The sequence below is a fragment of the Mustelus asterias genome, chromosome 28 (assembly GCF_964213995.1).
Source record: "Mustelus asterias chromosome 28, sMusAst1.hap1.1, whole genome shotgun sequence".
NCBI lineage: Eukaryota > Metazoa > Chordata > Chondrichthyes > Carcharhiniformes > Triakidae > Mustelus > Mustelus asterias.
The window spans coordinates 3260796-3282522 of NC_135828.1; the positions used below are offsets into that span (position 1 = coordinate 3260796).

A 21727-nucleotide genomic window follows, 5' to 3' on the forward strand; every position below is an offset into this window, starting at 1 on the left:
ACTGAACCAGCCCGAAAATTCCAAGCATCTGAATTTAATATCTTTAAAATAAAAATACATTTTATTGCTTCATTCAATGAAAACAGAAGCATTTTGATAAGGATATGGCTCATCAAACTTGACAATGATTCACCCTTTGTTCAGAGGTTTTATTTTCTATTAAAAAAGATGATTTCGTGCTTCCCAATAATGTGTAATTCATTGGGCGAGATTTCAGAGCCTCGCTCGCCCAGAAACTGTAAAATCCCACCCGAGGTCAACCGACCTTTCCATGTTCTGCCCCTCGCCCGCTCTGATTCCCGTAGCGGGCGGGGCAGGAAAATTCCAGCCATTGCTAATAATTTGGAATGTCCGACCAACAGAAAACACAGACCATTCCTCTGCTTTTACCTTTCGCCCTACAGATCCAGGCAGGCCAGCTGGACCAGGAAGACCGAGTTCACCAACCTCTCCCTGAGAGAAAGAAGAAAAAGATAAAGAGAGAGAAGATTGAGGAACATAATTGGCAAGCACACAGCAGGGAAGGGGAGAATAAAGTATATAACTTGACAGAAAAGGCATGGAGAATTCTAGAATGGAGAAGACTGAGGGGTGATTTAATAGAGATCTTTATCATTCTGAAAGATTTTAATAGGGTTGACACAGAGAAGCCACTTTCACTTGTGATAGAGACCAGAACGAGGAACCCTCAATCGAAGACAGTCACTAATAAGTCCAATCGGGAATTCAGCAAAAACCTCTTTCCTGAGAGAGTGATGAGAATGCTGCCACAGGGATTGATTGACGTGAATATCACAGGCCAGCTTAAAGAGAAGCTATATAATCATGAGGGAAAATTAAATTACATGGGATTGGAAAATGAATGGTGGGAGAAGCAAAGACTAGTTGGGCCGAACAGCCGGTTATTGTGCTATAAATCCTATGTAATTCTATCCAATTCCATCAGTTTCATGTGTGTGTAAAAGCTGATATGTCTGTAAATATCTCCAGTCCAGAGTTCAGAGTATTTACATTCCAGTTGTAACCATGTTTCTTCTGCTGCTGAAGTCATAATTCTTGACGGAATTAACAAACACTCGGAAATTATTATAATGTAGAAACACAGTATGTATCATTTAATTCCATAAAGACAAATTGCTTCTGGGTGTGAACCAGTCAATACAAATGAACCTTTTTTTTTTGGTTTGATTCAGTTCTACAATGTAAGCCCCACAAAAAAAACATTTTTGTAATAATGGGATTAGAGAATTGGAGAGAGTTTTCTGAAGAACATGATACTCTGCTGATTACAGAATGGAAAGTAAAAAGGTAAAAGGACACTGGTATATCTGCTTTATTCAGTGATAATCCCACTACAAATTAAACAAATTAGCTCCACACTGACTGGGTTTCATGCTTGGCACGCTAAGGTTACTGACTAATTTTATTGTAACTAACAGCAGACTGTCACAGAGCTCTGACAGACTGCAGACATGCCACAGATCCATAAATAAAAAATAAGTATAGAGTGTTGTTACTCTCAAATGCTAATTTTAAGTATTAATTACATAGTAGTTACAGCACAGAAATGGGCCATTTGGCCCAAGTAGTGCATTCTGGAGTTAATGGGGTGCCACGGTGGCACAGTGGTTAGCACTGCTGCCTCACAGGGCCAGGGACCCGGGTTCAATTCCAGCCTCGGGTCACTGTCTGTGTGGAGTTTGCACATTCTCCCGGTGTCTGTGTGGGTTTCCTCCAGTTTCCTCCCACACTCCAAAGATGAGAGTTCGGTTGATTGGCCATGCTGAATTGCCCCTTAGTATCAGGGGGATTATCTAGGGTAAATACATGGGGCTCTGGGGGATAGGGCCTGGGTGGGACTGTGTTGTTGCAGGTTCAGTGGGCTGAATGGCCTCTTTCTGTACTGTTGGGATTCTATGACTGTATGAGAATGTTCCACACGAGCTTTCTCCCACCTTACTTCATCTCACTCTATCACCATTTTCTCCCTCATGTGTTTATCCAGCTTCCAGTAAAATGCATTCATGCTAAACATGTAAGGAAATTTGGCATGTCCGCTACGACTCTCACCAACTTTTACAGATGCACCATAGAAAGCATTCTTTCTGGTTGTATCACAGCTTGGTATGGCTCCTGCTCTGCCCAAGACCGCAAGGAACTACAAAAGGTCATGAATGTAGCCCAGTCCATCACTCAAACCAGCCTCCCATCCATTGACTCTGTCGACACTTCCCGCTGCCTCGGAAAAGAGCCGGCATAATTAAGGATCCCACGCACCCCGGACATTCTCTCTTCCACCTTCTTCTGTCGGGAAAAGATTTACTAGGATGCTACTGGTTTGAGTTATAAGGAGAGGCTGGATAGACTGGGACTTTTTTCTCTGGAGCGTAGAAGGCTGAGGGTCACTGGCCCTGTGAGGCAGCAGTGCTAACCACTGTGCCACCGTGGCACCCCATTAACTCCAGAATGCACTACTTGGGCCAAATGGTCCATTTCTGTGCTGTAACTATTCTGTAATTAATACTTAAAATTAGCATTATTTTATAGAAGTCCATAAAATAATGAGGGACATAGATCAGCTAGATAGTCAATATCTTTTCCCAAAGGTAGGGGAGTCTAAAACTAGAGGGCATAGGTTTAAGGGTGAGAGGGGAGAGATACAAAAGGGTCCAGAGGGGCAATCTTTTCACACAGAGGGTGGTGAGTGTCTGGAACGAGCTGCCAGAGGTAGTAGTAGAGACGGGTACAATTTTGTCTTTTAAAAAGCATTTAGACAGTTGCACGGGTAAGATGGGTGTAGAGGGATATGGGCCAAATGTGGGCAATTGGGACTAGCTTCAGGGTTTAAAAAATAAAGGGGGGCATGGACAAGTTGGGCCAAAGGGCCTGTTTCCATGCTGTAAACCTCTATGACTCTATGAAAAAGATACATAAGTCTGAGGTCACGTACCAACCGATTGAAGAACAGCTTCTTCCCCGCTGCTGTCAGACTTTTGAATGGGCCTACCATGCATTAAGTTGATCTTTCTCGACACCCTAGCTATGACGTAACACTACATTCTGCACCCTCTCCTTTCCTTCTCTATGAATGGTATGCTTTGTCTGTATAGTGCGCACGAAACAATACTTTTCACTGTATGCTAATACATGTGACAATAATAAATCAAATCAAAAAAACTGTGTGGAAATTGTTTCCCAGTTGAGGCAGTCACGACAACATTAACCATGCCATTCATCTGGCACTTGAAGATATCCTTACAAATAGTAAATGTGCGTTGTAATTACTGCAAGATGATTGGGAATATATGTGCAGTGGATTTCTGGATAGCACCACGTCTAACCTCAGTTTTAAAACCAGCAATAAAATGAAATCTATTTGGCGATGCACAATAAAGATTTCAGATCCAGGTTTTCCAGCTGGATATTTTATGTGGGAAAGATGGATGTCCAGAGTTATTGACTGTGTCAGAACATGTATAAACACTTCTCTTCCTGATTGTGAGGTCAGATATTCATCACCTCAGGTTTACTCCCCAATGCATTAGGCAGCGCTTTACAGATTGTTTATTTAGGAGAATTGAAATGGTCATCTCAACCAGCCAAGTGTCCAATGACACTGCACGAGGGTAATTTCACAGATCCGACTTGACCAATCCAAATGTTTCCAGTTAAAACAAATCTTTGCTGCAATTCATGGGACGAGAGAGGGTGAGAGACGTATTTCTATCCGGGAACATGGGTGGAACTCAGGATCTTACATTGTTTAGACTGGACATTCAAATTGTTGAGAGAATTTCAAAGAATCCCTACAGTGCAGAAGGAGGCCATTTGGCCCATCGAGTCTGCACGAACCCTCCGACAGAGCATCCCACCCAGGCCCTAAGCCCTAACCCCACATATTTACTCCGCTAATCCCCTTAACCCACACTGAGGGGCAATTTAGAATCATAGAATCCCTACAGTGCAGAAGGAGGCCATTCAGCCCATCGAGTCTGCATGGACCGCAATCCCACCTCGGCCTTATTCCCATAACTCCGCTTATTCCCATAACTCCGCATATTTACTCTGCTAATTCCCCCTAACCCACACGAAGGGGCAATTTATCATGGCCAATCCACCTAACCTGCACATCTTTGCACTGTGTGAGGAAACCAGAGCACCCGGAGGAAACCCACACACACACGGGGAGATTGTGCAAACTCCACACAGACAGTGACCAGAGGCCGGAATTGAACCCGGGTCCCTGGCGCTGTGAGGCAGCAGTGCTAACCACTGTGCCACCAAGCTCCTCATTTAATGATCACTGAGTATGTGGGTGTGGGGACGGGGTGAGGGGTCCTGGGCTTCACTCTTTTTAAGCTTTTAAAAGGTTTCAGCAGAACTTGAATATTGGAATGTCCCGAAGGCCTGAGAATATTAGAGTGAGCCTGAGTCCCAGAGAGATCCATTACCTCTGCTTCAGGCACAATGGTTCCAAAGGGCAGGATTTTAAACTGCCCTGTGGGTCGCTTTGTATGATGTGGAGATGCCGGCGTTGGACTGGGGTAAGCACAGTAAGAAGTCTCACAACACCAGGTTAAAGTCCAACAGGTTTATTTGGTAGCAAATCTGGTGTGGAGCAAATCTGGTATTTGCTACCAAATAAACCTGTTGGACTTTAACCTGGTATTGTGAGACTTCTTACGGTCGCTTTGTAAGCAGGGGAGGAGAATAAAATTCTGTGTGTGCCTTTCCCGCCCACTACCTGCTCACCTCCAACCTGACCACAATTTAACAGGCGCTGGGCAGCTGAGGCCTGAGGCTTAACCCCCGCACAAATTGATATCCTTACGCAGCCAATGAATGTGACCTCCCCAACCGGCCCATGAACGTTGACCCACGCCTGGGTCCCCCTCTCCTGCCCCACCGAGAAATCCCCAAACTTACCTCCTGGGTCTTCCTCAGGGTCTGGCTGCAGTACCAGCAGTGGACACCCTTCATGGTGGTGCTATAGGGATCACAGAGCCTCCGGCCAATCAGATTTTTTGGCATCTCTCAGAGTAGATCTTCTCTCCCCACCCCCCCGACCGAGCCAATCAATGCTCACCTGTGCCCTCAGAGTGAGGGGCAGTTGTCAGTGGCTGGACCATGCTACCCTGGAAATCCTCTCCATAGGATCATTATTATTTCCAGAGCCTTGGCTAATGCCCATTGGCTCCCACTCTATAAATTTGGATCAGACCGGACAGACGCAACCAGCACCAGTGGGACAGGGTGGGAGGGGGATGGTAGTCGCCCCATCCACACACGTGACGCCATTGCTGAAGGAATGGCATCCCTCACCCACGACTAGGAGGCTCCGGAGATTTTAGGGGAACTTAGGAACAGGAGGAGACCATATGCCATTCAATTAGATCATAGCTGATCTATATCCTAACTCCACCCACCAGCCTTGCCTCCACATCATCAATACGCTTGGCTAGCAACAGTCTATTGGTTGGAGATTTAAAATTATGAACTGAACTGCTTTTTGTGGGAGAGGTGTCCCCACTTCTCCATCTTTGAGTGATGAGGTATTTCCTACCTCCTCTTTATATACGTAGGTGATATCATTAGACTGAATAAAGATGGTTAGCCATCATTCTATGGACAGTAAATGTTCCCGTACAGTAGTGTCAACTACTCAATATCGTTGATGGCATTGTGATGTTGGAACCTCTTACCCAATCCATGGGCCAAATCTCAGTTGTTCTCATTGAACTCAATCCTGAATACACACACGTGGCTGCACAGATTACACAGCAGCCGGATAGGATCGGCACGGAGTGGCGGTGGGGGGACGGGGAGCTGCCTTGTGTGCCAGACACTTGGCAACAAGATCCACAATCTTGCTGTCTCAAATTACTTTGAATATACGATGCAGAAATAGACCATTTGAACCTGCCAGTCTATGCTGCTACATATTTTCCATACCAGTCTCCACCTAACCTCATCTTACCAAATTCAGTTCAGTGGAACCAGCAGACAAGTTATTGTGATCTTAACCTAATCACGACATATAACGATGGCTTAGTGATATTATCGCTAGACACAAACTCAGCTAATGTTCTGGGGACCCGGGTTCAAATCCCACCACATCAGATGGTGGAATTTGAATTCAATAAAAAATATCTGGAATTAGGAATCTGCTGATGACCATGAAACCATTGTCGATTGTCAGAAAAACCCACCTGGTTCACTAATGTCCTTTAGGGAAGGAAATCTGCCGTCCTTACCCAGTCTGGCCTACATGTGACTCCAGAGCCACAGCAATGTGGTTGATTCTCAACTGCCCTCCAAGGGCAACTAGGGATGGGCAATAAATGCTGGCCCAGACAGTGAATGAATAAAAAACACTGCAACTCTCCATGGATCACACTGGCATTTACTCAATTACTGTCTGGAAAAGTCTCAATAATTTGAATTTTCCTCATGAGTGTGATATATTTGCTCTCTTTCGTTTCTATAATGCTTCTATCTTACCTGAAGCAAGTTGCTTTTGTAATCCCTATAAGAATGGAACATCATTGTACATTTTAAGATATTGTCTGTCTGTTTACCTGAAGTAAATGATTTAAGATTTAATAAGGGACTTTCTCTCGGCAAGGCTACCAAAAATCAAGTGAATTTACACCGGGTTTTGTTTTGAGATGTTCCAACTGGCCTTTAATCCACCCTGGGGACTTCATCGAGTAAATTCTAAACTACAGAATTGGTTGCCCAAAGGAAAACAGGTTATATTCAGCACTCAGCTATAGGAACTAAGTGTTAACAAGTTAACAAATACAAAAAGGCCTTAGGAATCGGATTTGACGCATTGAGACCGATTCCCAGAGGGACCCACAGTCCTCCCTTCCTCTCCCTCCTCCAGCCCCTCTCTCTCCCTGTGGACTTCCTTTAGTCAGTATTTTAAATTCAACATTTTCAAATGCTAACTTCTTCATAAGGCAGGTTTCAAAAGTTGGTCACAATCTGGGAAGCTCATACTCTATAACAATGAATAGTTTTATTCTGCCATAAATAATAATAGGTTTCCAAGGACTTCTGATTTTATTCAGCCTTTGACCTGTGCAGAGGTTTTTCTTGTTCATTCGCGGCCTTCACTCACAAGGCCAGCGCTTATTGCCCATCTCTAATTGCCCTTGAACTGAATGGCTTGCTAGGCCATTCCAGAGGGCAGTTGAGAGTCAACCACATTGCTGTGGCTCTGGAGTCACATGTAGGCCAGACCAGGTAAGGATGGCAGATTTCCTTCCCTAAAGTGAACGAGATGGGTTTTTCCGACAAAGGACAATGGTTTCATGGTCATCAGTAGATTCTTAATGCCAGATATTTTTTTAAAATGTTTTACTCCAAGTTACAAAGCCAGTGCTCGGAATGGACCTGGCAAACCCAAATCCATTCCATACTCCAAAAACCAAATTCAAAATCCAATCCAAGTTCCCCACCAGAGAGACAAACAAGACCCAAGCTGGCAAGGTGAGGCATCTTGGGCCTCACCAGATATTTTTTTAAATAGAATTAAAATTTTACCATCTGCTGTGGCCAGGTTCAAACCCAGATGTGTTGTGCTTCAGGCAGCACACTGTGAAGCAGCAGAGTGATATCTCATAGAATCCCGGCAGTGCAGAAGGAGGCCATTCGGCCCATCGAGCTTGCACTGACAACAATCCCACCCAGGCCCTATCCCTGCAACCCCACACATTTACCCTAGCTAGTCTCCCTGACACTAAGGGGCAATTAAGCATGGCCAATCAACCTAACCCGCACATCTTTGGACTGTGGGAGGAAACCAGAGCACCCAGAGGAAACCCACGCAGACACGGGGAGAATGTGCAAACTCCGCACAGACAGTGACCCAAGACCGGAATTGAACTCGGGTCACTGGTGCTGTGAGGCAGCAGTGCTAACCACTGTGCCACCCTAGTTGTATATCTTAACACCTCTCCCCTCAGGCCCGATCAACACCCGCAACAAAACAACAGCACCCCAGGTGTTAGCCAAGTCTCTTAATGTTGTGATGGTCCATTCAAAGACCAGCTCACAAAATTGGTAACACGTCTGGTGTTTAACATTTCTGAATCTTTCAAAGGATTAAATGTCAAAAACCCTGATCCTTAATGAAGCTTATCCTCAATATCAGAATTTACACAAATTCCAAGAAGAAATGATCCAAACGCCTCAGGTGGAAGAGCGAGCGATAAGAGTCAACCGAGTTACAGCTTCTTCAGCAACCCTAATGGATGGAGGCAGCACTGAGCAGAGGCTGAAACATTATTAATAGCAGCATTCGAGTTGGATTGCTTTCCAGTTCTGTTTACAATAAACAGTAATAAAATAATTCTACAATTAAATGTGAAAGAGCTGGCGCATTGTAAGTGGTTTATTCACGGTCTGGGAATAGCACCGGCTGATATTATCAACAACATTCCCAGACGGACTGTTTTCTTGGACCATATCACTGCAGGAACAATAAGTAAAAGCCCTGAACTTGCTCCATTTTAAAAACACGCAATCCCTTTAAGGAGACCAAATATACTTTCTAATTAAATGGATATCCCCCTTCTAAAGGAATCGGAGAAAACCACTGTGACTATAGTGTACAGTCAGCAAACATAGTCCACTGAATATATTCGCAAACCATCTGCATGCCAGCAGCATTGTGGGTGTACCTACACCACATGGATTGAAGCAGTGCAGGCATGGGCAATAAATGCTGGCATAACCAGCGACACCCACATCCCATGAAAGAACTTCTTAAAAAGAGCGAGTTAAAGTTCTTTCTACAAGATTCAAATTTAACACTGAAGCACTTTGACCATGTGCCCCGTGCTGTAGCTTCATCCGTATCTTTTATATACCAACCACTTCATCGTTATAAGCATTTAAAATAAAACATCTGGAAATGGGGTGAGACGGTGGCACAGTGGTTTGCACTTGGGCTACTGTCTGTATGAAGTTTGCACATTCTCCCCGTGTCTGCGTGGGTTTCCTCCGGGTACTCCGGTTTCCTCCCACACTCCAAAGATGTGCAGATAAGGTTGATTGGCCATGCTAAATTGCCCCTCAGCGTCAGAGGGGTTAGCAGGGTAACAACATGGGGTTACAGGGATAGGGCCTGGGTAGGATTGTTGTTAATGCAGACGCGATGGGCCGAATGGTCTCCTTCTGCACTGTAGGGATTCTATGAAATAGCTGCATGAAATGGAATCCACTCGGCCCATCCCATTTGATTGTGCATGGCATGCAGGCAACACTAACTCCTGGAGATGCCCAACTCCCCAAGTGGTAGATTCATTCAATCATTCCTTGGACCTGACACAGCTGCAAGAGAATTTATCTAACCTTTCTTCCTGGGAGCCCTGGGATTCCTGGTTTTCCTTGCAGTCCCGTTATTCCAGGTTCTCCCTGAAACAATAAAAGGAGTGTGTTTGTTTTCATTATTTAGGAAAAACAACACTTTTCGCGGAGTATTAAACCAGGTCAGCAGCTCAATAAAGGTTCTCATTGCTCCGTGAACAAGTTCCTCCGCTAACATTGACTGTCGCACAGCTTCCTGCAAAAGCCTTTCGAGGTTCACACTGCTCCATTCTCTGAACTGATTTGCTCAGTGCTGCCCCAATCTCAGCCAGTTTATTGGAGTTATCTGTTTAGGATTACAGCACAGGAACCCTGAGGGAGGCCCTGGCATGGGTACCAACCAAAGGCTTGGCATCAGGTGTGCATCTCTCTCCCAAGGGGATAACATAAAAAATATTACCGAAGATGTCCCATGATTGGCTTTGGTCCATAATTGGCCCCCATGCCTTCAGCTGCCTAGACCCTAATTTTTGGAGTTCTCTCATCAAGTTGCTCCTTAAATGATGCCTGTTTGACCCAGCGTCACATCCCCTGACGTCTTATCACTTTAGGTAGATCAGTGTAACATTTTTCTGGTAACACTTTTACGAAGCACCTCGCTATGTCAAAGGTGCTGTATAAATGCAAGTTGTGATTTATTTCTGGGTCAGGATGGTGAGTGGCTTGAGGAGGAACTTCCAAGTGGTGATGTTCCCAGGTATCTGCTGCTCTTTCCAGATGGTGGCAGCCATGGTTTTAGAAGGTGCTGCCTAAGGAACCTTGGTGAGTTCCTCCAGTGCATCTTGTAGATGATACACACAGTTGCCACGGTTTGTCGGTGGTGGAAGGTGTGAATGTTTGTGGATGGGGTGCCAATCAAGTGGGTTGCTTTGTCCTGGAGGGTTTTAAACTACTTGAGTGTTGTTGGAGCTGCCCCCATTGTGTTAAGTGGAGAGTATTCCATCACACTCCTGATTGTGCCTTGTAGATGGTGGACAGACACTGGGGAATCAGATACTTGTCACAGGGTTCCTATCCTCTGATCTACTCTTGTGGCCACAGTATTAAATGGTTAGTCCTATTCAGTTTCTGGTCAATGGTAACCCACAGGATATTGCCAGTAGGGGATTCAGTGATGGTAATGCCATTGAATGTCATGGGGCAATGGTTAGATTCTCGTTTGTTGGAGTTGGCCACTGCCTGGCACTTGTGTGGCACGAATGCTTCTTGCCATTTGTCAGCCCAAGTCTGGATATTGTCCAGGTTTTGCTGCATTTGGACATCAACTGCGTCAGTATCTGAGTCGCGAATGGTGCTGAGCATTGTGCAATCATCGGCGAACATCCCCACTTCTGACCTTATGACAGAGGGAAGGTCATTGATGAAACAATTGGAGATTGTTGGGCCTAGGACACTACCCTGAGAGACTCCTGCAGAGATGTCACGGAGTTGAGATGACTGACCCTCCACAACCACAACCATCTTGCTATGTACCAGGTATGATAACAACCACGGAGAGATCTTCCCCTAATTCCCATTGATTCCAGTTTTGCGAGGGCTCCTTGATGCCACATTCTGGCAAATGCGGCCTTGATGTCAAGAGCTGTCACTCCCACCTCACCTCTGGAATTCAGCTCTTTTGTCCATGTTTGAACCAAGGCTGTAATGAGGTCTGGAGCTGAGTGACCCTGGCGAAACCCAAACTGGCCTTCACTGAGCAGGTTATTGCTGAGCAGGTGCTGCTTGGTAGTGCTGTCGATGACCCCTTCCATCACTTTACTGATGATCAATAGTCAACTGATGGGGCGGTAATTGGCCGGGTTGGATTTGTCCTGCTTTTTGTGTACAGGACATACCTGGGCAATTTCCACATTGTTGGATAGATGCCAGTGTTGTAACTGTACTGGAATAGCTTAGCTAGTGGAGCAGCAAGTCCTGGAGCACAAGTCTTCAGTGGTGTTGCTGGAATATTGTCAGGGCCCATTGCCTTTGCAGTATACAATGCCTCCAATCATTTCTTAATATCACATGAAGTGAATCAAATTGGCTGGAGACTGGCATCTGAGATACTGGGGACCACTGGAGGAGGCCGAGATGGATCATCCACTCGGCACTTCTGGCTGAAGATTGCTGTGAATGCTTCAGCCTTATCTTTTGCATGGATGCGCTGGGCTCCTCCATCATTGAGGATGGGGATATTTGTGGAGCCTCCTCCTCCAGTGAGTTGTTTAATTGTCCACCACCGTCCATGATTGGATATGGCAGGTCTACAGAGCTCAGATCTGATCCATTGGTTGCGGGACTGCTTAGCTCTGTCTATCACTTGCTGCTTATGCTGTTTGGCATGTGAGTAGTCCTATATTGTAGCTTCACCAGGTTGGCACCTTATTTTTGGGTATGCCTGGTGTTGCTCCTGGCATGCCCTGATTGAACAATGAAGTTTGTGTGCAGTGGCTGAACACCCGTGTCACATTCAAAGTTGCTTAATTATCAGGATTCTATCGCTATATCTAGGTTCAGCCTCGACATCTGCAGCAATGGTGGATGCAGCTTGCTAACTGTCACGCCGGGCTGGCTGCGGTTACTTTGGTGGGTACCCTCTCGCAACTGTAGGAGCAGAATTAAGTGAAGAGCTAAGCAAACTTTGTGAGCGATAGTAAGATCCTATCGCATAGGCACCAGATCAAGGCAAGATGCTGTAGTTCTCAGTGAGCAGACAGACGCCTTGCATTCTGCTTTTGAACTAAATCCACATGTCAAAGGAAGTGCTAAAAATAGTTCTCAATTTTACAGATCCACTGAGACCTCATAAATTAAAATAATTGATATGGCCACAGATATTAAAACAGGCGTTGTTAATTACCTTCAGTCCAGGCATTCCAGATGGACCCTGAGAAATTAAAACCATAGCGATGAGATTCTAGACCTTCTGCATAGATCCTATTCAAACCTGTGCTCTATAAGTTTTGAACTGGCTCAGAGAAAGGATGTTCTTTTGTCTAAGTTCAAGTCCCATAACCTCCCATCCTAGATCTGGGTACTTAATCCAGGTGACTTTCAGTGGAGCACTGAGTCAATGCTGCTTTGCCAGAGGAGCCGCCTAAAGTTAAAGTATTAGTCACAGTAACTTCATTGCAGTGTTAATGTAAGGCTGACATTAACACTGCAATGAAGTTACTGTGAAATTCCCCTAGTCGCCACAGTCCGACCGACGCCTGTTCAGATCAATACACCTAACCTGCATGTCTCTCAGCCTGCCAGATGTTTTAGATCAGCTTTACTATAACTAGGCCACACTGTTTAAAAATAAGGGGTCTCCCATTTGAGACGGAGATGAGAAGAATATTTTTCTCCAAGAATATTTTGAACTCTCTGCCCCGGGGAGCGGTGGAAGCAAGGTCAATGAATATTCTTAAGCCAGAGGTAGATAAATTATTGATTAACAAAGGAGTCAAAGGGTATCGACGGCAAGCGTAATGTTGAAATGAGGTCATAATCAAAATTGCCACGATTTTATTGAATGATGGAGCAGGCTTGATGGGCCGAATGGCCTGCTCCTAATTAGCGTGGGTATGTTTCTCAGGCAGACGGTTTAAGATGCCATGCCTCTATTTCTTTTGAAGGCAACAGCCTTGGAAATTCTCCTGGTGTCCCGGGCAGTATTCAACTTCAACCAACAGAACCCAAATAGAGTAATGGGCCATCCACCTCATTGTGGGATCTTGCTGTGCGTAGAGTGGCTGTCCCATTCACTTATAAAACAAGTCATGCCAACCCACTCTGCTCTCCCAGCAGGTAATGCACTGCAACAGGACCATGTATAGGTAAACGGCACCTGTTTGTGAAGAATTAGAACTAAGTTAAGATCAACTGCACTGCATTGGGAACACATGGGAACACCACCACCTACAAGTTCCCCTCCAAGCCACTCACCATCCTGACTTGTAACTATATCGGCCATTCCTTCGCAGTCGCTGGGTCAAAATCCTGGAATTCCCTCCTTAACGGCATTGTGGGTCAACCCACAGAACATGGACTGCAGCGATTCAAGAAGGCAGCTCACCACCACCTTCTCAAGGGCAACTAGGGATGGGCAATGAATGCTGGCCAGGCAGCGACACCCATGTCCCACGAATAAATGAATAAAAAATTAAATTTCTTTTTATCCATAAAATGACGGCCTCTTGTCTCTAAAGGTCAGATTCCTATTCTCCTTCCCTGTACCTCATCAGGTCAAAGGAACAACGCTGAATCACTGATGATGGTAAATAATGCATCAGCTCAAAAACCAGCAACAGTGACGGGATGGAAAAAACAGATTTTACTTTAATCGAGTTTAGGTTTTGAACACTAAATGAGCACATGGCGGTGACGGTGTGAACGGAGCGACAGTGACCTTTTCACAGAGGGTTTGATTGATTTGATTTATTATTGTCACATGTATTAATATACAGTGAAAAGTATTGTTTCTTGCGCGCTATACAGACAAAGCATACCGTTTATAGAGAGGGAAACGTGAGAGTGTAGAATGTAGTGTTACAGTCATAGCTAGGGTGTAGAGAAAGATCAACTTAATGCAAAGTAAGTTCATTCAAAAGTCTGACAGCAGCAGGAAAGAAGCTGTTCTTGAGTCTGTTGGTGTGTGACAGCAGACTTTTGTATCTTTTTCCCCAAAGGAAGAAGGCGGAACAGAGAGAATGTCCGGGGTGCGTGGGATCCTTAATTATGCTGGCTGCTTTGCCGAGGCAGCGGGAAGTGTAGACAGAGTCAATGGATGGGAGGCTGGTTTGCGTGATGGATTGGGCTACATTCACGACCTTTTGTAGGTTTGGTGCTCTTTGAGTCTCTAACTTCAGGTTTTACTGTATAAATAAAGCATCAAAAGTTTGTGACGGGTTTCTGCTTTCTTTTAGTAGACTGAGAACCCAGCCGCATGAAGATTGATCGGACGTTAGGGGAAGGTTTTTAATGGGGGTGAGAGACCCGAGCTGCTGGTGGCACTGACTGGAAGCTTCTGGGCAACTTGCCTGAAGATTAGTCGTTGCCCTAAGGGGCAGACTCTGTGCTGCAGTGCAGGGTACTGCATTCATACCCTCAGCAGCCAGGCCAGCGGTTGCCTGATGTATTGCCTCATGATCCCTCCACCTTCTGCAATCCAGCATGTGGTTCATGGCCTATAGGAGCCGAGTTGAGAAAAGGCAATAAACCGTTTCCTGTGCAAACCGACTGTATTCCATTATTCAATGGTTCAGGGCTGCACAGACAGAATTGCAGCAAAGCCTGGTAATTGTGTGCAATGGACGTAGGGAGGGGAGGATCGTAACAGCAGAAAATTGGCTTCAAACCAGGAATTGAGAGAGAAAGGTCTCTGCATAAACAATGGGCAGGATTGTCTGTGCAAATTGTCGCTGTGTTTTGTGGCAGCGAAGGTGGTCCGCCATTGGCCAGCAGCAGGATCTTCTGGTCCTGCTTTCATCAACAGAGTTTCCTGTTGAATGCACCCCGCGCCACCGGGAAACCTGCAGCCGGCTGGACCGGAAGATCCCACCAACGTGAGCGGACAAAAGGTTCCAACCAGGCTTTTGACCAGGTGATCTATTCAGGAACAAAAGCGCTGGAGAATCTCAGCAGGTCTGACAGCATCAGACTTTTGAATGGACCTACCTCGCACTAAGTTGATCTTTCTCTGCACCTTAGCTATGACTGTAACACTACATTCTGCACTCTCTCCTTTCCTCCTCTATGAACGGTATGCTTTGTCTGTATAGTGCGCAAGAAACAATACTTTTCACTGTATACTAATACGTGTGACAATAATAAATCAAACCAAATTCAGCATCTGTGGAGAAAGAATATAGACTTCTGACGAAGGGTTATCGAAACGTTGGCTCTATTCTCTCTTTAGATGCTGTCAGATCTGCTGAGATTTTCCAGCATTTTCTGTTTTTGTTTCAGATTCCAGCATCCGCAGTATTTTGCTTTCATTTGTACAGGAAGTCACATTTGAATTACCCACCCTAATTCCGTCTCTTCCTGGTTTTCCCGGATCTCCAAGTTTGCCCTGGAAATAAGAACTAGGTTATTATTTGTGTCCGAAGCCACAGTTCCACCACAAAGCAGCAATCAGGTCAAGATAAATTCAATCAATTTTCGATTATTATTTTCCACTTTGATTATTCCTCCTTTTCACAATGTCCCTTGGTGAATGTCCCCAACTCTCACAAAAACAATTCTCTAAAACACAAAGTTTTGTTGTGTATTGGGTGCAAAGATTGAGTTCATGGAAAATTTTTCACAGCAAATTGTATTTTTGCTACTGCTCATAAGTTCATAAGATATAGGAGCAGAACGAGGCCATTCGGCCCATCGAGTCTGCTTCGCCATTCGATCATGGCTGATATGCTCAAGAGAGACCCTTTATAGCAGTTGTATAGTCTTGCATTATTCACCAAGAAAGAAGAGTTATTCAGCAATCCCCACTCCGAAACCATGTCACAGCGGCTGATTGGTTACCTGTTTGTCTCTTTCTCACGTTGAACAGGACTGTGAGTCTACTGGATGATAATGGATTTAATCCTGTACTCAAATCCTTCTCGCATCATCAGTCTCCCATTCTCCCTTCTCTCTCTCTCTCTCTGGTCCCCATTCCGGCATGATTAATTGTGCCTGCGTATCATAACTTGCATTTATACAGCACCTTTAATGTAGTGAAATGTCCCGAGGCGCTTCACAGGGAATGGAACAGAATTGGACACTGAGCCACATTAGGAGATATTGTTATAGATGACCAAAACCTATCCAGGAGGTAGAGTTTAAGCAGCATTTTAACGCAAGAGAGAGAGAATTGGATAGGAGGAAAAGTTTCTCACAAATGAGAGGGCGAGGGAGCTGAAGGAACGTCTGCCATTTGGGCTGTGATTAAATGCACTATGAAATCATAATGCAGATAGTTCACTGCTTAGAAACAGTTTTGAAATAATTTTACCCGCAATTTTACACTGCAAAAAGAACCATTCGGCCCATCGAGCCTGCGCTGACAACAATCGCACCCAGCTCCTATCTCCGTAACCCCAGGTATTTACTCTGCTAATCCCTCTGACATGAAAGGGCAATTGAGTGTGGCCAATCAACCTAACCCACACATCTTTGGACTGTAGTAAGTGAGGCATTGTTTGCAAGGGTTGTTAAACATCTTAGATTAAGACATTGAGACAATAAATAGGTTAACAGGGGAAAGTCTAAAGATGGTTAGTTCCTTAACACCATTGTGATGCACCTGCCAAGCCAATGTTGACATTGTTCGCATGCAGGACAGAGATCTAAGGAAGAGAGAAGTGGACACAGCTAAGGCTTACTGGTAATCCGTCAGTGCCTGGTTTTCCTGAATGGCCAGGGGGTCCTTTTGGCCCTGGAGGTCCAGGTGGCCCTGGAGAGCAGTTGCTGTTGGCTTGTCCTTGTTCACCCTGGGAATGAATCAAAAAGCCATCAAGTTGCATAAAGATAATACTTAGCACGACTGGCTTGCAATTCGTTTACCAATTAAAGGAGCAAGTCATTGATATTAAGTAGAGCAGCCAAAAAGCATATTTCATAACCAAAGAATAGGTTATTAGATTGGGAGGGGAGAGGAACAGGAGGACAGAGGAGAACAAAGAGGTGCTGGCAGCAGGAAAGGCATTTACCTGGTGGTAGAGGCGTCTGATGAACTGGTCAGCAGGTGGCAGCATTTTCAATCGAGGTGGAGTAAACTGAACAGGTAGGTGAGCCAGAGGTCACAGGTCAGTACAAAGCCAAAGGTCATGAGATGATGTTTGGTGTGAATTTTTTTTTTGGAAGGGATAGAGGAGAGGAGGGGGAAAAAAGAGAAGAATGTTGAGAAAAGCAACAGAGCTCGATGCCAGAATGAAAGCCAGCAACAGAAATAATTTTACGGGGGTGTGTAGTTGGTGAAAGGATCTTTCATCATGTGTCGAATGTTATAGGAAAATAAAGCAAAAAATTAAAGTCAAACTGTTTTTTCACCAAAGGACTACCCTCAGAATTAGTTGCTGGCTTTAAATAGAGAGAAATAAGACCCAGTCTTATAACAAAGTGAATTGCGATTTCAGAATAACTTGTGTGTTTAGACAATACACGAACTACACAGACTTTCCCAGTTGAAGCTGATTAATAAGGTTTCCAACACCATCCTGGAGTCTTCAGGGATTAAAGGTTCATCTCCAGGACATTGCTGTGAGCAATAGCCCAGGAGGAAAATGATTGGGGGCTGAAGTATTGTTTTTTTTCATTCATTCTTGGGACATGGGAGTCGCTGGCTGGCCAGCATTTATTGCCCATCCCTAGTTGCCCTCGAGAAGGTGGTGGTGAGCTGCCTTCTTGAATCGCTGCAGTCCATGCTCTGTGGGTTGACCCACAATGCCGTGAGGGAGGGAATTCCAGGATTTTGACCCAGCGACTGCGAAGGAACGGCTGATATATTTCCAAGTCAGGGTGGTGAGTGGCTGGGAGGGGAACCTGCAGGTGGTGGTGTTCCCATGTATCTGCTGCCCTTGTCCTTCTAGATGGAAATGGTCATGGGTTTGGAAAACTGTCTTTGAACACTTTTGTTTATTATTTATTGAAATATTGGACATGGAAATGTTCATCTAACAGTTAAGAAACATTCAATTTAATAATGAAGATATTCTTGCTCTGTAATTATGATTCCTGGGCTGGCAGGTCTGCCATATGAGGAGAGACTAAGTCGGTTAGGATTATATTCACTGGAGTTTAGAAGAGTGAGCGGGGATCTCATAGAAACTTATAAAATTCTAACAGGGTTAGACAGGGTAGATTCAGAAAAAATGTTCCCAATGGTGGGGGAGTCCAGAACTAGGGGTAATTGTTTGAAGATAAGGAGTAAACCTTTTAGAACTGAGGCGAGGAGAAATTTCTTCACCCAGAGGATGGTGAATGTGTGGAATTCACTACCACAGAAAGTAGTTGAGGCTAAAACGTTGTGTGATTTCAAGAAGAAATTAGATCTAGCTTTTGGGGCTAAAGGGATCAAGGAATATGGGGCGGGGAGAAGGGGTATCGGGATATTGAATCCGATGATCAGCCATGATCAAAATGAATGGCTGAGCACGCTCGAAGGGCCGAATGGCCTCCTCCTGCTTCTAGTTACTATGTTTGGTGCAGGAAGATGAACATGTTGGATGACCAATGGCAGGAGTGTGGGGGTGCAACAGTTGACGGCACAGAGTCATGTGATGAAACCTCCAGGTGCATGTGCAATGAGAGTTGGGCAACCCTACTAAATAAATCAAACCGGAGTTCAGAATGCAACTGATCAAAGTTGACTAAATTATGTGAATATTACAGGCGAGTATCCAAACTGGATTATGAACAGGAATTTTTCTGAGCTCCCATTAGTAACCAGCCGGTAACAAGACGCAGTTTTGAACAACATCGAAAGAACACAAGACACTCTGTTATAAGACTGACCGTAATGACAGTGAAAGCACAACCCACAAACCTTCCCAGTCAGGATCTGATTTAGCCGCAGTGCTGCTAGTGAGGTCCCAGGGAACTCCTACAGAATGCAACACAGAAACTTCTTTCCACAGGCAGACAGAATCATACCTCTACACCCCTTCCCTCCAAAATAATGTACACTTTATCCTTATTAATACAGGTACTTTAAAAGAAATTGGTTGCTTACTATCAATCTAACAGGTAGATTTATGTAACCTCTTTACAGATGATTTGTTTTAGGGTCAGGTACTGTCGATCTGCATGGTCCTGCAGGATATCTGACAGAGACAGAGAATGCAATCCCTCAGAGATCCAAAGCAGGCCGCACTGCAGGGCAGCAGGAATGCAAAACTATCAGGACACACTGGGAAGTGATAAGATGTGTGCCTGACACATGGCTTTCACTCCCAACCTGAAGCCTTGCCCGTCAGGCGGACAGATTGGGAATTAGCACTTGTGCTTGCTCTGATTTTTCCATCCATTTTCATGGCCTGAGTGTGGACGCTTACTCTCCATGGCCACATACCCGGGCTTTTAGATATGAACTGTAAAACCTCTTGCTGATGTGAGCTCAGTAGGTGATGCTGAATAAACATCCAGTCCCTCACTAACCCTAATCTTACAGAAAGCTACATCCACAAATGTCTCAACTGAAGCACAGAGAATATCTTTATCAAAGAAAACATGCAACAAAAAAAAAATGGGAGATACACGGAATTTTACATTGATTTTAAGAATCTGTCGAATTGCAACTTAGATAAGAAAGAAATGGAGATAGTTTCACTGAATTGAGGGGAGTTTATGGTCATATCTTTACTGATGATGTGGGTGACACGGTGGCACAGTGCTTAGCATTGCTGCCTCACAGCGCCAGGGACCCGGGTTCAATTCCAGCCTTGGGTCACTGTCTGTGTGGAGTTTGCACATTCTCCCCGTGTCTGCGTGGGTTTCCTCCGGGTGCTCCGGTTTCCTCCCACAAAGATGTGCGAGTTAGGTGGGTTAGCCATGCTAAATTGCCCCTTAGTGTCCCAGGGCGTGTAGTTCAGGGGGTTAGCAGGGTAAATACGTGGGGAGAGGGGTTGGGTGAGATTGTTGTGGGTGCAGGCTCGATGGGTCGAATGCACTGTAGGGATTCTCTGTGAAGTTGAGGCTATCTCTCCAGCTGATATTCCAGATGTGTTATTCAGAGTTTTTTTAAATACAGGTAATCCCTTCAATTTGATTATTTGGGGCAATAAGGTAAGGTCATGTGACTCTCATCAATATTCCCAATAAATAATAGAAAAGTTTGATTGTTCAATTCTCGATGGATTATGGTTTGTCTTCAGTTTGTTACACTGAGGAGGGCAGGGCGGATTGCAACTATTTAGACTGATGCTGACTCTATCTTTCTCTGTAGGTACAGTAAGAAGTCTCACAACGCCAGGTTAAAGTCCAACAGGTTTATTTGGTAGCACAAGCCACCTAGTGTTGTGCGACTTCTTACTGTGCTTACCCCAGTCCAATGCCGGCATCTCCACATCTCTGTAGGTATACGGCAAATGAAAATAAATATTGGAATTTGAATGATTGCAATTATTTATTTACGCAACAGCATTTTTCAATCATGATTTCTTTGGATAAATATCAAAAATACAAGCCTCGAAGGCAGCTTTTCCAAAGTAAATCCAGAGTTGGAATTAAGACTGTTTTAACTGACAGCATTCTCAGGCACTACAGAAAAAAACCAGGGCTTTAAATCATCCTGCAAGAACTATGCAACAAACAAATCGACTTGTAAGTGCTTTTAAAACTGCTTTGATGCATTAAAGGGCAATAAAGTACCACTGAGAGCAGAAGTTCAGCCAGTCCAGTTAACAAAGCAACCAGACATGCCACAGACTGAAATTTCTAAATGGTTTGCTTTACAGTCTGGTGTCAATTTGGACATTTTCTCCGTGTTAGTAAGGAGTCTGTGCAGGGTCATGAGAGGTGATTTCATTCCTCTGTGTTATCAACATATCCCCGAGGTTGTTTTCCACAGAGAATGGGAGTTTTGGTTTCTGGGGTCGGGCAGAGAGAGAGGACATGTCCCCTCTCCTTCGGTGATCTGCCTCTTCTCATTTGGCTCAGGTCCAATCCTTGCTGCCCCTTGCCCTTACATTGGGGCTTGTTGTCTTCTCGTCTCCTGGGACTTTTCCTTTTTTCCATTACTCCTGTTACTTTTTTCTTCAGGTGTGGCTTTTGCTACCAAATAAACCTGTTGGACTTTAATCTGATGTTGTTAAACTTCTTACTGTGTTTACCCCAGTCCAACGCCGGCATCTCCACATCATGACTTTTTTCTTGTGCAGGGTGGTGGATGGAGGGGGAGGGGGGGGGGGGTATATTTGTGTGGGGGTGACATATGGGGGGTGGGGTGAGGTGTTGGTCGAGACCCCTGGAGGAAGAGGGCAGTGGGTGCGTGGGTTCTGCTGTATTTTAGGTGGTTGGGGAGAGCTGGTTATGGAGATGGTGTGTGTTAGAAACATAGAAACCCTACAGTACAGAAAGAGGCCATTCGACCCATCGAGTCTGCACCGACCAGAATCCCACCCAGGCCCTACCCCCTTATCCCTACATATTTACCCACTAATCCCTCGAACCTACGCATCTCAGGACACCAAGGGAAATTTTTAGCATGACCAATCAACCTAACCCGCACATCTTTAGACACTTAGGGGGGGAAGGCTTTAGGTTGGGGAAGTTTGTTGTGTTTTCGGGGGTTGGGGTGGATGTCGAGGTGGTCTGTGTGTTTTGGGGATTTTTTGGGGGGGGTTTCCTGGCTGGGAAGGTTTTGTGTGCCGGTTACTGAGTAATTCCCCGGATTGGGTGG

The 21727-nt window shown here is 45.0% G+C and overlaps 1 protein-coding gene across 1 annotated transcript in view; it reads right to left on the reverse strand.

Annotated features, from left to right (window-relative positions):
• col13a1 (collagen, type XIII, alpha 1) overlaps window positions 1-21727 on the reverse strand; it is a 234378-nt gene that overhangs the window by 60520 nt on the left and 152131 nt on the right. The window contains exons 15-20 of the mRNA XM_078199346.1: window positions 17040-17105; window positions 16713-16820; window positions 15374-15418; window positions 12221-12247; window positions 9364-9426; window positions 391-453 (exon numbers count right to left, since the gene is read on the reverse strand). Of these exons, the coding sequence (XP_078055472.1) occupies window positions 391-453; window positions 9364-9426; window positions 12221-12247; window positions 15374-15418; window positions 16713-16820; window positions 17040-17105 (372 nt within the window). The remainder of the gene's footprint in view (window positions 1-390; window positions 454-9363; window positions 9427-12220; window positions 12248-15373; window positions 15419-16712; window positions 16821-17039; window positions 17106-21727) is intronic.